Genomic DNA, 13,870 nt, shown 5'->3' on the forward strand with positions numbered 1-13,870 from the left:
AAAACAAAATACCATGAGAGACAAATGGTTGCATTAAATATGTTTAAGACATGCTAAAACAAGTGGTGGCTTGAGATTGTCAATTAATCTCCTGTCTGTCATTGTATAACTGTCTAACAAACCCATGCAATTTCAAACAGCATTTTAATCTTGAGGCTAGGGCTTCCCTGGTGGCTCAGTGGTAAAGAATCCACCTGCCAATGCAGGAGACACGGGTTCCATCCCTGACCTGGGAAGATCCCACATACCAAAGCCCAGGTGCCACAACTGTTGAGCCTGTGCTCTGGAGCCCAGGAGCTGCAACTACTGAGCCCGCATGCTGGAACTACTGGAGCCCACACTCCAAGACAAGAGAAGCCACAGGTGAGAAGCCCATGCACCAGAACTAAAGAGTAGCTCCCACTCCCCAGAACTAGAGAAGGGCCCTCCCAGCAATAAAGACCCATCACAGCCAAAAATAAATAATAAAAATAAAATTACTTAAAAAAACTTGATGATAAACCACAACAATTTACAATAACACATCTAAGGGTTAAATCGGCAGAGAGCTGATGAAGTGTTAATGGTACACTCCAAGGCCCTGTGCCTCAGTGTTTAATGTGCATACGCATCACACCCAGCAATACTGTTAAAGTACAGATGACTATTCAGGAGGCCTGGGTGGGGCCTGATTCCTGCATTCTTCATCAGCTCTCAGGTCAGGATGCCCCTACTGTAGTCATAGACCATGCTTGCAGTAGCAATGATCAAAGGGACACCCACTGGCCAGAGCTGGGCAGGGTCCTCACCAAACAGTACCTTAATTAGACACCAGGATTGGCCCATTATTCTGAAAGAGCAGAGATCTGCTCTGGTCAGCACCCTCTGAGACACTGAATCTCACTAATTAGAGGCACGTGATGGCCAACACATTTATTTTATGGAGTGAAATATTAACTGTACACGGATTGGAATATCGGTATTTCTACCATCTCCAGTACCTCAAACTGACCCCCCTTTGATAAAGTACAAAGATGGAGTTTCTGGACCTGCAAGGCTTAAAGATGAGGCCCTGGACTATGCAATGTCATCACTGACGTCACTCCGTGAGGCATCTCTGACTGGCCAGCTGACAAGTGACATCCTAATCAGCTATCTCTACTTACAACAAGCAGGAAAGTCAAACCTGTAGAAATAAACAAGGGATGAAGAACACAATGGAAGTGAAATCTGAAAACGAATACACAAGAATTTAGATTTCTCCTATTTGTTTTGTTTTGAGGCGGAAGTCTAATGATTAGCCACAGAAGGAAAAGTTTACATCTGTGAGGGCAGTGGTCTGTTTCCCTGACCACAGTATTTCTAGGACGTAGAAGTATTTCTGACCCACAGGAGGCACCCAATACATATTCATCAAATGAATGAACAGATAAGTATTCAAAGATGGTGGGAGTTGATTTCCTTGGCATTTACATCTTAATACCAAGGATTCCAGGGAGCTATATAGAACTATTCTTAATGATTTCAACATCAGTGAGGCCAAGTTGACTGTAAATATCATCTGATTTCCTGAAGACAATAAAGTTGTCTAATGTTTAACACATTCAAACAGTAAGAGTTACTGAGTATACTTCATTCCTACACAGAACTTCCTTTTCTCTGAAGACAGAGGGTAAGGCTTCAACTTAACCACAAGAGGAGAAACTGCTGCATGCTGGCAGTTGTTTTTGACTCGAAAAGATTGACAGTAAAAGAGGTTACTCTTGTTCCTTCTAAACTTTCAGACATGATTTCCTAACAGGAGGCAAATTTCATGAGAGATTTTTAAAGGGTAAGAAACAAAAACAAAGATAAAGAGTATGCCAAGAGTTCTTGAGAACGTTAAACAAAGCGCTACCACATGACCCAGCAATTCCTAAGTATATTCTCAAATATACAAATATCCAAACGGAAATTCATCCATGAATGTTCACAGCAACATTAGTCATAATAGCCAAAAAGTGAAATCAACCCAAATGTCTATCAGCTGATGGATGGAAACATAAAACGTGCTTTATCCACAAAATATTATTCAGCCACAAAAAGAACTAAAGTATCGATACATGCTACCCCATGAATGAACTTGAAAACATTATGCCTAAGTCAAAGAAGCCAGTCGCAAGGGGTCACATTCAGTATGGTTTCATTTTTATGACATTTGCTAAATAGGCAAATCCAAAGAGAGACAGAAAGCATTTCTTTTTTGGGGTGATGAAAAGGTTCTGGAAACAGACAGTGGTGATGGTTGCACAACTTTGCAAATACACTAAAAACTGCTGAATTGTACATTTTAAGGTATGGATTGTATGGTCTGTAAATTATACATCAATTTTAAAAATTCTATAAGGAAGTAAAATCAGCAAGTAAAAAATATATACGAAGGGAGCATCCTTTTTCTCTGCTCTCTCATTCATCCCCCACACAAAATCTTTGACTGAAAAGCCATATATTTTATGTAGTTATTCTGAAAATGACTGGAACCCTAAAAATATCCTAACCACTAAACAAAAGCAGCTGCTTATTTTGATAACATTTTTGTAACACAGATCCTCCTTAGAGTGCAAGTTGATAGAGGACTTATTCTTCAAATCCAAACGTGTGCAAGCCACTAGAAAGAACTCTGAGAGAGAATTAAAGCTTTTATTGGGTTGACGAGAAAGTCTGTTCAGGTTTTTCCATATGATCTTACAAACTTTTTGGCCAGCCCAATAGAAGCAGAAGCCACTGGAACTGGCACAAAACACATTTCAGTTCACACAAGTGAACTACCATATTACTCAGTCTACTTGGAAGGCAATGTTATTGAGAATCTAAGCATAACGGATGTTCTCTTACTGTTTTCTGCTTCAAGCCCGAGACAATGGGCCTCCAAAACAAAACGAAACCCCACACCAAACTCCACTAAATTATAGGGAAGTGTGTCCCGTATTTAAATTGCTGGACATAGAATTTTAAAGAATGTAGGTTTGGAAACTCAGAATGAGATCATACTGAATTGTTTTAATGTGTTCAATAACACATGAGAAATTAATAAGTACTACTCCCAGGTGCTAAGCTCATTCATTCATTTAATATCAACTCTGGGTGTGCATTTAGTTTCTTAGTTGTGTCCAACTCTTTGTGACCCCATGGACTGTAGTACACCAGGCTCCTCTGTCCATGGGATTCTCCAGGCAAGAATACTGGAGTGGGTTGCCATTTCCTCCTCCAGGGGATCTTCCTGACCCAGGGATCGAACTGGTGTCTTCTGTGTCTCCTGCACTGCAGGTAAAATTCTTTACCCACTGAGCCATCAAGGAAGATAATATCAACTCTACTGTTTCTTAATTGTTGATACACTTAAACAACAGTCTCATTCATATATAAGATATCTTAACTGGCTGAAACATTAATCATATAATAAGAGATACTTAAATCTCTATTTAAACATACCCTAGATTTAGAACCTCTGTTTCATAATAGCAGAAGGAATAATACAGATGTTGTGAAGTGGAAATCAAGATGAATGTATTGGAAGGCCTTAAAAAGTATTCATCAAGTCAGGATCACCATACCTAGATTTCCCTCTCAGATTTGCTACTAAACTACAAATGATGCCTGGCCTTCATTTAAAAATCTACAAGAATTTTAGGACTTCCCTGATGGCACAGTGGATTAGAATCTGCCAGCCAACACAGAGGACACTGGGTCGATTCCTGCTTCAGGAAGATCCCACATGCTGCAGAGCAACTAAGCCACAACTACTGAGTCTGCATGCTGCAACTACCGAAGCCCTCTGGCTCTAGAGGGCTATGCAACATGAGAAGCCACTGCAACTGAGAAGTCTGCAACTAGAGAGCAGCCCCCACTTGCCGCAACTACAGAATGCCCAGGCAAAGGCAACGAAGACCCAGCACAAAAGCAATGAAGACCTGGCAGAGTCAAAAGTGAAAATAAATTTTTAAAAAACCTACAAGAATTTTAAAATGTATAAAACCTCAAGCATGTTGAGTAACCTTAGTGATGAGAATACTCAAAGGCACTCATCACAGCACTATTCAACTAGTTGTAATTTTCAGATTCTTTGCAGCATGAGCGCTACTAGGATGACCAAATAGATTAGTGACAAGCGTGATGAAGAAAAATGCCACTCACTCAAATGATTCCACTCACCTGGAATCCCACTGATTCAAAAAGCACTTATTAAGCACCTGAATTAAGTTGCTCGAGGATTATCTGTCCTACTACACACTGGCCGCGGGTTATATCTTTTCCCCTATATGTTCCAGGGTGTGGAAAAACCATGTGGCTTTCCTATATCTTTGAGGACCAGGTCCCCACGGAGCAGATAACTGCTGTCACTTGAAAGTATATTTAGCTCCTCCTCTCGACACGTCTGTCTTTAAATCTGTTTTTCCATTTCCCTACACTTTTGTATCCCATCCCTCAAGGGTTTCATTTTCCTTCCTTGCCCTTTCCACACAGTTTCACTTTAAAATCCAAACTCGCTAGAATGGGATCCCGCTAAATTTTTTTTTAATGCATTCAAGATCATAAGAAATATTAAAGACTACTTTCAGACACTAATTCCATTCATTTAGTGTTAACTCTGCTGCTTCGCCTCCCGTCTCTGTCCCTCTCTTTAGTCCTTCCCTTCCACGGCCCATTTTGCCTCCAGTTTGCGCTCTCCCAACTCACTGCCCTACATTTTCCTCGAGCTCTCTAAACTCAATCTCCATCCACAAGGCAGGTTTTCCAAAGAACCTCCACCGCCCCCAACTCTCGCAATCTTGACCACTCTCTGCAACGCCCTGGGTTTCTGCTGCGATCCCTGACTCCCCCCAACCTCGCAGTCCTTCGCAGCCCCAGCATCGCCCCACACACAGCTTAGGAAACACCTCTCACACCCTCCCACCATTCCCCAAACGCGTCTCTTCCTCTCAAGACCCCCTCCCCCCACCCATCTCAGAGCCCACCTCCCCCTTCCTCACACCCAGCCAGGTCTCCAGCGCCTTCAAAGCCGCTTCCCTCCTCCCTTCAGAGTGTCCGGACACTCCCGCCCCCCGCAGCCTTCCCTGCGCTCGCCCACCGCCGGGCACCCCGCGCCCTCCCTGGGGCCCACAGCGCCCCGGCGGGCGCGGCCCTCCGACCTGCCTCCGCGCCTCCCGCAGCCCCTGCAGCCTCTGGCTCAGCTCCCGGCGGTAGCTCTGCGCCGCCTCCACGCTCTCGCGGGCCTCCTGCAGCAGTAGCTCGGGCTCCAGCTCCATCGTCCCCTCGTCCGGCCGCGCGGCCGGCAGCGGCGGGCGCGGTTCCCGACTGTCCCAGGCGCCGCCGAGCGGCCGGGTACCGCCGAGGGCAGGCGGAAGCCCCGCCCCGCCCCGCCCCGCGGAGGCCTTGATTGACAGCGGCGCGAAACCCGCGTCAGGGTCCCAGCGCCGCCTGTGTCTCCCGCCCGGCGGCGCTCCAGCGCCTCACCTGGCCCGCGGGCGTTCCTCCCAGTCCGCGTGGAGCCAACGAAGGATTAGTGACTGCACCTCGCGAAGTGCTTCGCACAACTTATCTCCTTCTGGCGTTTCACTGCCAGGCCTTCTTACACCTCTATTCCACAGAGGAGGAAAGACAGGGACAGAGGGAGGAATCAATTTTCTCAAGCCGTCGGGATTTCAACCCCAATGGCTCTTATTATTTTCAGTTCAGTTCAGTTCAGTTCAGTCGCTCAGTCGTGCCCGACTCCTTGCGACCCCAGGGACTGCAGCATGCCAGACCTCCCTGTCCATCACCAATTCCCGGAGTTTACTCAAACTCATGTCCATTGAGTCAGTGAACGAGCATTCCTGCAGCGGCCAGTGGTTTAAGAGGTTACCGTGAGCCAGTCACCAGGCTCAGAGGGATCACCCACCACCCAGAAGCTCGTAGTCTTATAAATGAGTCAAGACGGAGGCCTAAGCGTGGGCCCCCCGGTAGGTACCTCAATCCTGCCAGAATTCCAAGACAAGCTTTTTCTGTACCGGCCAGCTAGTGAAAATGTGGAGCTTGGCTGGCCATAAGGCCTCCGTTGCAATATAGTAAGTAAGTGGGCGTGACCATGTGCAACTAATAATTATGGACACAAATTTGAATTTTACCTAATTGTCATGTGTCACAAAATATACTTTGCATCTTTTCTCAACTACTTTGAAAGGTAAGAAACATTCTTCATTCAGGAGGCCAATAAAAACAGGTGGTAGGTCAGATTTACACCATGGACAGAGGAAACTGGAGGGCTACAGGCCATAGGGTTGCAGAATCAGACACTACTGAAGTGACTTAGCACACACCACATATAGTTTCCTGACCCCTGGCCGAGTGTGGTAGACTTGCTTTCCCTCAGAAATAGACTGCCTCAAGGTTACACAATGAATCTGTACTAGAGGCTAGATTTCAGTTTTCCTGGGCCAGACTCTCCTGTTCTTTCTACCATACTGTTTTGTGCTAAGTAAATGACACTTGAGATTAGAGAAGTTTAGAAAAGGAACGCACTTCTGGAGAAAGTGGGAAATTATCCTAAACTAGCCAGGCACTCCACAGATGCTCAACAAGTATCTGTGGAATGAATCAAGGCATTAACTAAACAAAAAGGAGTCAGGAAAGGCACCCCAGGTAGGACAAAACCAAGTGGGGAAGGATATAAGGCAGGCAGGAATCTAAGTGGATTCTGTAAGGAAGGAGGAACAGACCACTTTGACTGGAGAGGAAGGACTGAAATACATCGAGAGATGAAGTTGAGCAAAGTAAGGGCCATGGAGTTCAGGTTAAGAAGGTTAACAGGTACTCAGAAAATCTCCAGAAGATCTCAACTGGGTTCGATCCCTGGATCAGGAAGATCCAGTATTCTTGCCTGGGAAATCCCATGGATGGAGGAGCCCGGCGGGCTACAGTCCATGGGGTCCTAAGAGTCACACGTGACCTAGCGACTAAACCACCACTGCCAAGTACATCAGTCAGGTGGGAGAAGTGTGTATTCCAGAATAACAACAGTGATGGCTATCAAGAGAAAATGGTATAATATTGGGGAGAAAATGACATCTTCCATTTTTCTCCATGTACTGAGTACATGTCATTTGCCAAAAAGCACTAAAATTTTATTTAGGAGACTAGCAATTTTGGAAACTTGTGTGAGCTACATTTCTAAAAATTGACAATAATGGAAATGTCTTCCTTACAAGGAGTGTGCAAAGTCTGGTTAATATGACCAGGTAAAAGCACATACTTATGTACAAAATATTTAAAGAGTGTAAGGTATGTGTCTGACTCTGTGCCAAGTATTGGGAATCAAAACAGGAATGAGACCTAGGACTTGCCTTCATAGTTGACTGGGGGGAATCATACAAAGATAAATACAGAAATTTGTATTCTAATACATTGAATGCAATGAGAAGAAGCACAGAAACCTGCTGCCTAATCCAGCCAAAGGTAAAGTGGAAGGAAGAAGGAATCAGGGAAAGTTTCTTGGAAAAAGTAGCTTCTGAGGTGAGTCTTAAGGTTTTTCTTGGCATGGCCCCACGTGGGTCTCTCTTTTCCCTCCTGAAAACCTATCAAAATAACAACTTAAGGAGTTTAAAACTGGATTAGGAGACTTCCTTGGTGGTCCAGTGGTTAAGAATCCACCTGCCAATGCAGGGGACACCGGTTCAACCCCTGGTCTGAGAAGATTTCACATGTTTTTGTTGTTGTTCAGTCACTAAGTTGTGACCAACTTTTTGCAACCCCATAGATTTCCTTCCCCTGTCCTTCACCATCTCCCAGAGTTTGTTCAAACTTTTGTCCATTGAGTCAGTGATGCTATGCAACCATCTCATCCTCTGTCACCCTGCTCTCCTTTTTTCCTTCAATCTTCCCCAACATTAGAGAATTTTCCAATGAATCAGCTCTTCACACCAGGTGGCCAAAGTATTGGAGCTTCAGCTTCAGCATAAGTCCTTCCAATGAATGTTCAAGGTTGATTTCTTTAAGGACTGACTGGTTTGATCTCCTTACAGTCCAAGGAACGCGCAAGAGTCTTCTCCAGCACCACAATTCGAAAGCATCAGTTCTACAGCACTCAGGCTACATCATGGTCCAACTCTCACATCCATACATGACTACTGAAAAAAACTATACCTTTGACTATATGGACCCTTTGTTGGCAAAGTGGTGTCTCTGCTTTTTAATATGCTGTCTAGGTTTGTCATAGATTTTCTTCCAAGGAGCAAGTGTCTTTTAATTTCATGGTGGCAGTCACTGTCTGCAGTGATTTTGGAGCCCAAGAAAATAAAACCTGTCACTGCTTCCACTTTTCCCCCTTCAATTTGCCATGAAGTGAAGGGACTGGTTGCCATGATCAAGCCAGTTTTTTCACTCTCCTCTTTCACCCTCATCAACAGGCTCTTTAGTTCCTCTTTACTTTCTGCTATTATAGTAGTATCATCTGCATATCTGAGGTTGTTGATATTTCTCCCAGCAATCTTGGTTCCAGCTTGTGAGTCATCCAGTCTGGCATTTCACATGATGTACTCTGCATAGAAGTTAAATAAACAGAGTGATGATATACAGCCTTGTTGTACTCCTTTCCCAATTTTGAACCAGTCAGTTGTTCCATGTTTGATTCTAACTATTACTTCCTGACCTGCATACAGTTTTCTCAGGAGACAGGTAAGGTGGTCTGGTATTCCTGTCTCTGTAAGAATTTTCCACAGTTTGTTGTGAGCCACATAGTCAAAGGTTTACCATAGTCAATGAAGCAGAAGTAGATGTTTTTCTGGAATTCCCTTGCTTTCTCTATGATCCAATGAATGTTGGCAATTTGATCTATGGTTCCTCTGCCTTTTCTAAGCCCAGCTTGTACATCTCAAAGTCCTCAGTTCATGTATTACTGAAGCCTAGCTTGAAAGATTTTGAGTATAACCTTGCTAGCATGTGAAATGAGTGCAACTGTATGGTAGTTTAAACATTCTTTGGCATTGCCTTTCTTTGGGATTGGAATGAAAACTGACCTTTTCCAGTCCTGTGGCCACTGCTGTTTTCCAAATTTGCTGACATATTGAGTGCAGTCCTTTAACAGCATCATCTTTTAGGATTTTAAATAGCCCAGCTGGAATTCTATTACCCCCACTAGCTTTGTTCTTAGAAATTCTTCCTAAGGCCCAGTTGACTTCATTCTCCAGGATGTCAAGCTTTAGGTGAATGACCATACTATCATGGTTATCTGGATCATTGCTACCTATTAGTCTTTTCTGCTTCTGTTAGGTCTTTACTGTCTCTATCCTTTATCATGCCTATCCTTGCATGAAATATTCCCTTGATAGCTCCAATTTTCTTGAAGAGATCTCTAGTCTTTCCCATTCTATTGTTTTCCTCTATTTCTTTGCATTGTTCATTGAAGAAGGCCTTCTTATCTCTGTTATTCTCTGGAACTCAGCATTCAATTGGGTGTATCTTTCCCTTTCTCCTCTCCCTTTCATTTCTCTTCTTTCCTCAGCTATTTGTAAAACTTCCTCAGACAACTGCTTTACCTTCTTGCATTTGTTTTTCTTTGGGATGGTTTTGATCACTGTCTCCTGTACAATGTTACCAACCTCTGTCCATAATTCTTCAGGCACTCTATCAGATCTAATCCCTTGAATCTATTTGTCACCTCCATTGTATAATCATAAGGGATTTAATTCAGGTCATACCTGAATGGCCTAGTGGTTTTCCCTACTTTATTCAGTTGAAGCCTGAATTTGGCAATAAGGAGTTCATGATCTGAGCCACAGTCAGCTCCAGGTCTTGTTTTCGCTGACCTGTATAGAGCTTCTCCATCTTTGGCTGAAAAGAACATAATCAATCTGATTTTGGTATTGACTGTCTGATGATGTCCACATTGTAGAGTCGTCTCTTGCATTGATGGAAGAGAGTGTTTGCTATGACTAGTGGGTTCTCTTGACAAAACTCTTGTTAGCTTTGCCTTGCTTCATTTTGTACTCCAAGGCCAAACTTGCCTGTTACTCCAGGTTATCTCTTGACTTCCTACTTTTCCATTTCAATCCCATGAGGAAAAGGATGTCTTTCTTTGGTGTTATTTCTATAAGGTCTTATAGGTCATCATAGAACTGGTCAGCTTCAGCTTCTTCAGTATCATGGTTGGGGCATACATAGACTTGGATTACTGCGATGTTGAATGGTTTGCCCTGGAAACAAACAGAGATAATTCTGTCATTTTTGAGATTGCCCGCAGGCACTGCATTTTGGACTCTTGTTGACTATAAGGGCTACTCCATTTCTACTATGGGATTCTTGCCCACAATAGTAGACATAATGGTCATGAGGATTAAATTCTCCCATTCTTGTCCATTTTAGTTCACTGATTTTTAAGATGTCGATGTTCATTCTTGCCGTCTCCTGCTTGATCACATCCGACTTACATTGATTCGTGTAACTAACATTCCAGGTTCCTATGCCATATTGTTCTTTACAGCATAGGACTTTACTTTCACCACCAGACACATCCACAGCTGAGTGTTGTTTCTGCTTTGGCCCTGCTGCTCCATTCTTTCTGGAGCTATTCATAATTGCCCTCTGCTCTTCCTCAGTAGCATATTAGACACCTTCCAACTGGGGGTATGGCCTTCTCATGTCACATCCTTTGGACTTTTCATACTGTTCATGGGGTTCTCGCAGCAAGAATATTGGACTAGTTTTCCATTCCCTCCTTCAGTGGACCACTTTTTGTCAGAACTCTTCACCATGACCCATCCAACTAGGGTGGTCCTGCATGGCATGCCTCATAGCTTCATTGAGTCACGCAAGCCTCTTAGGCACGACAAGGCAGTGATCCATGAAGGAGAGTGGAACAGCAGAGAACAAAAAGCACTAGTGAGTTCCACAAATTTTGGAAGATAGGAAGTGGAGGAGTAGTGATTGCCCAAGACTACTGCAAGAATTTATATCCAGAATTGCAGAAGAGGAACCATTCAGAAATGGGCTGACTCCCCCTGAAGACTCCAAGGAAATTCAGGCTATATATTCTTTAAAAATACTTAGTCACTTAAAAAACCCACAACCTATATTCTGACATTCCTCTTCTTATCCTATTTCCTGCATTATTTTCTCGTTAGCATTTAGCTCTACCTTACCTGTATAGCCCATGGGGTCCCAAAGAGTCAGACACGACTGGGTGACTTTCTTTTTTTTTTTTTTAGTTCTACCACTTTATTGCTACCAACCCATCTCCCTCCACCCTCATGCACACATGCTCAGTCATGTAATCCCATGGACTGCAGCCCGCCAGGCTCCTCTGTCCATGGACCTTTCCAGGCAAGAATACTGGAGTGGGTTGCCATTTCCTTCTCCAGACTGGGTGACTTTCAATCACTCACCGCCATGTATTTTACTTATCTGTCATTTGTGTCATATGTCTCTACCAACTAGAATATAAATCCTAAAAGGAGAGGAATTTTTGTCTGTTTTGTGTACAGCTGCTTTGTTCATAGCTGGCATGTATCAGATACTCAATATTTATAGAATGGATGGAAGGATGAATAGCACAGCACATTACAATGAGTTATGGGACTAACTTGGGGGTATCTGTTAATATTAGAGTTAGATATTTTAGGTCCATTGCCCTAGTCCATGCATTTAGGTGATTCCTCCCTACTGCTTCCATGAAACTACATGAGATATAAACACCTCTGCCCCTAAATAGGGGTTTCCCAGGTGGCACTAGTGGTAAAGAATCCACCTGCCAATGCGGGAGACATAAGATTGATCCCTGGGTTGGGAAGATCTCCTAGAGGAGGGCATGGCAACCCACTCTAGTATTCTTGCCTGGAGAATCCCATGGACAGATGAGGTTGGTGGTGGGCTACAGTTCATAGGTTTGCAAAGAGTTGGAGAAGACTGAGCGACTGAGCACCCACACATGCCCCTAAATAGATTGGAGAAACCAAGTCATCCAGAGAAAAGACCTCTACCTCTTAATACTAGGAAATTCCTCAGTGAAAATGCTGGTTCATCTTCTGATCATCCTACTGTAGAACCCACTAATGAGTCCTGTCCATGCTGAAAAACTTAAATCAGCATTAACAATTTTTTAAAACAGCTTTATTGAGTATAACTGATTTGCAATAAACTGCATGTATTTAAAACATATAATGTGATTAACTTTTTCATGAGGAAGCATTACCATAACCAAAATAACAAACATTTCTATCACTCCCCAAACTTTCCATGTAATGCATTCTTTTGTAATCCATGCCTTCTTCAACCCCTGAACACAGGCAATGATGCTCTGCTTCCTGTCAGTAGAAATTAATTTGCATTTTCTCAAATTTTAGAAAAATAGAATCATGCAGTATATACTCTTTTTTCATCTGGCTTCTTTTACTCACCAGAAGGATTTTGAGATTCATCCATGTTATTTCATGTATTGATAGTTCTTTTTTTTTTTTACTACTGAGTAGTATTCCATGGAATGGATATGTTTATTAATTTACCTGTTTGTAGGTTGTTCCCAGATTTTTACTATTACAAATAAAGTGTCTAGGAACATTTGTGCACAAGTCTTCATAATTTAGCTATATTGGGAATGTGGGAGGAAAGGAAGAGTGGAGGGTGGTGTTACAAGAGAATAAAATCCTTAACCGCCATAACAGAACATTAGTGAATACTGTTTAAAATTGTTAGATCAAGAAATAGCTGTGTAAAGATATTGAATTATTTAAAGATAAACAGATATTTATAGTGCTAGAAGAATTTTGAAAGTGGTTGCCTCTGGGAAATAGAACTGGGGGTTGAAATAGAAATTAGGTGTTTTTTGATTAAAAGCTTTATGAAGCTCTTTGAATTTTAAACAAAATACAGGCATTACTTGAATGAATATAGAAGCTAATAATAATTTTTAAAAGTAAGGATTAGCCAGATGAAGAAGATAATAGAAAACAACACAGGCACATTGTAAATGCTAAATTGCCATACAAATATACAGCTCATTTAATTTAAAATTAATAAATGCCATAAGCTCCTAAATAAATTTCTGTAAAATATTAACTCGGTATCTAAAAATAAATTCAGTGCAAATGCTTAACAGCACAAGGCATTTTATTTTTTTTATTTTTTTTTTTAGCACAAGGCATTTTAAATGTGTAGTTTTTTGGAAGACTAAAAAGCACTGCATACTCTAGAAACCAGCAATTCCACATCTAGGTGTGTATCCTGGAAAAGCACTACCTGTGTTCAAGGAGACAAGAATGCTCATCAAATCACTGTTTGTCTAACAGAAAACTGAAGACAATTTAAACGATCATCACTAAGGAAATGGATAAATGAAAGGTGCATAGTTGGGTGAAATGCTCGGGAATGAAAGAGAATGAATCAAGCGGACCTGTATCATGGCTAGCTCTTGAAGACAACGAAAAAAATTGGCGAGTGATATTTAGGTTATTACCTTCCATGTAAAAAAAAACAAAGCTAAAGATTTTTCTACAGATACTTTTATATGTACTTTTACGTACATTATGTATCCACATACGTGGAATTCTGGATCGAACCCGGGTGTCCAGCATTGCAGGCAGATTCTCTACCGTCTGAGCCACCAGGGAATCCCCCAAAGAAAGTCTGCCATACTGTCCACTATCCACTGCAATCCACCAAATAGGTGATATGGGCTGCCTTTGCGGCTAAGAGGAAGAAACTGAATTTGGGGGTGCATATCGGAGAGACTTTCATTTTTTTTTTTTCAGTAATTTTCTAATCGATTCCTCTTCCTTCTCCCCCCACCCAACTCTAGCTCCGCCTCTTGCTCCTCCTCTTCTCTGTGCTCCTAGAGCGTGTTCTTATTCTACACGAGTTATAAACAAACCAAACCAAAACAACAAAA

The 13,870-nt window shown here is 42.5% G+C and overlaps 1 protein-coding gene across 1 annotated transcript in view; it reads right to left on the reverse strand.

The window, feature by feature from the left end:
* CRLF3 (cytokine receptor like factor 3) overlaps positions 1–5,365 on the reverse strand; it is a 41,662-nt gene extending 36,297 nt beyond the window's left edge. Inside the window, exon 1 of the mRNA XM_043480492.1 lies at positions 5,148–5,365. Within this exon, the coding sequence (XP_043336427.1) occupies positions 5,148–5,264 (117 nt within the window). The 5' untranslated portion in view covers positions 5,265–5,365. The remainder of the gene's footprint in view (positions 1–5,147) is intronic.
* Positions 5,366–13,870: the final 8,505 nt, after the last annotated feature.

Source organism: Cervus canadensis, chromosome 1 (assembly GCF_019320065.1).
Source record: "Cervus canadensis isolate Bull #8, Minnesota chromosome 1, ASM1932006v1, whole genome shotgun sequence".
Classification (NCBI taxonomy): domain Eukaryota; kingdom Metazoa; phylum Chordata; class Mammalia; order Artiodactyla; family Cervidae; genus Cervus; species Cervus canadensis.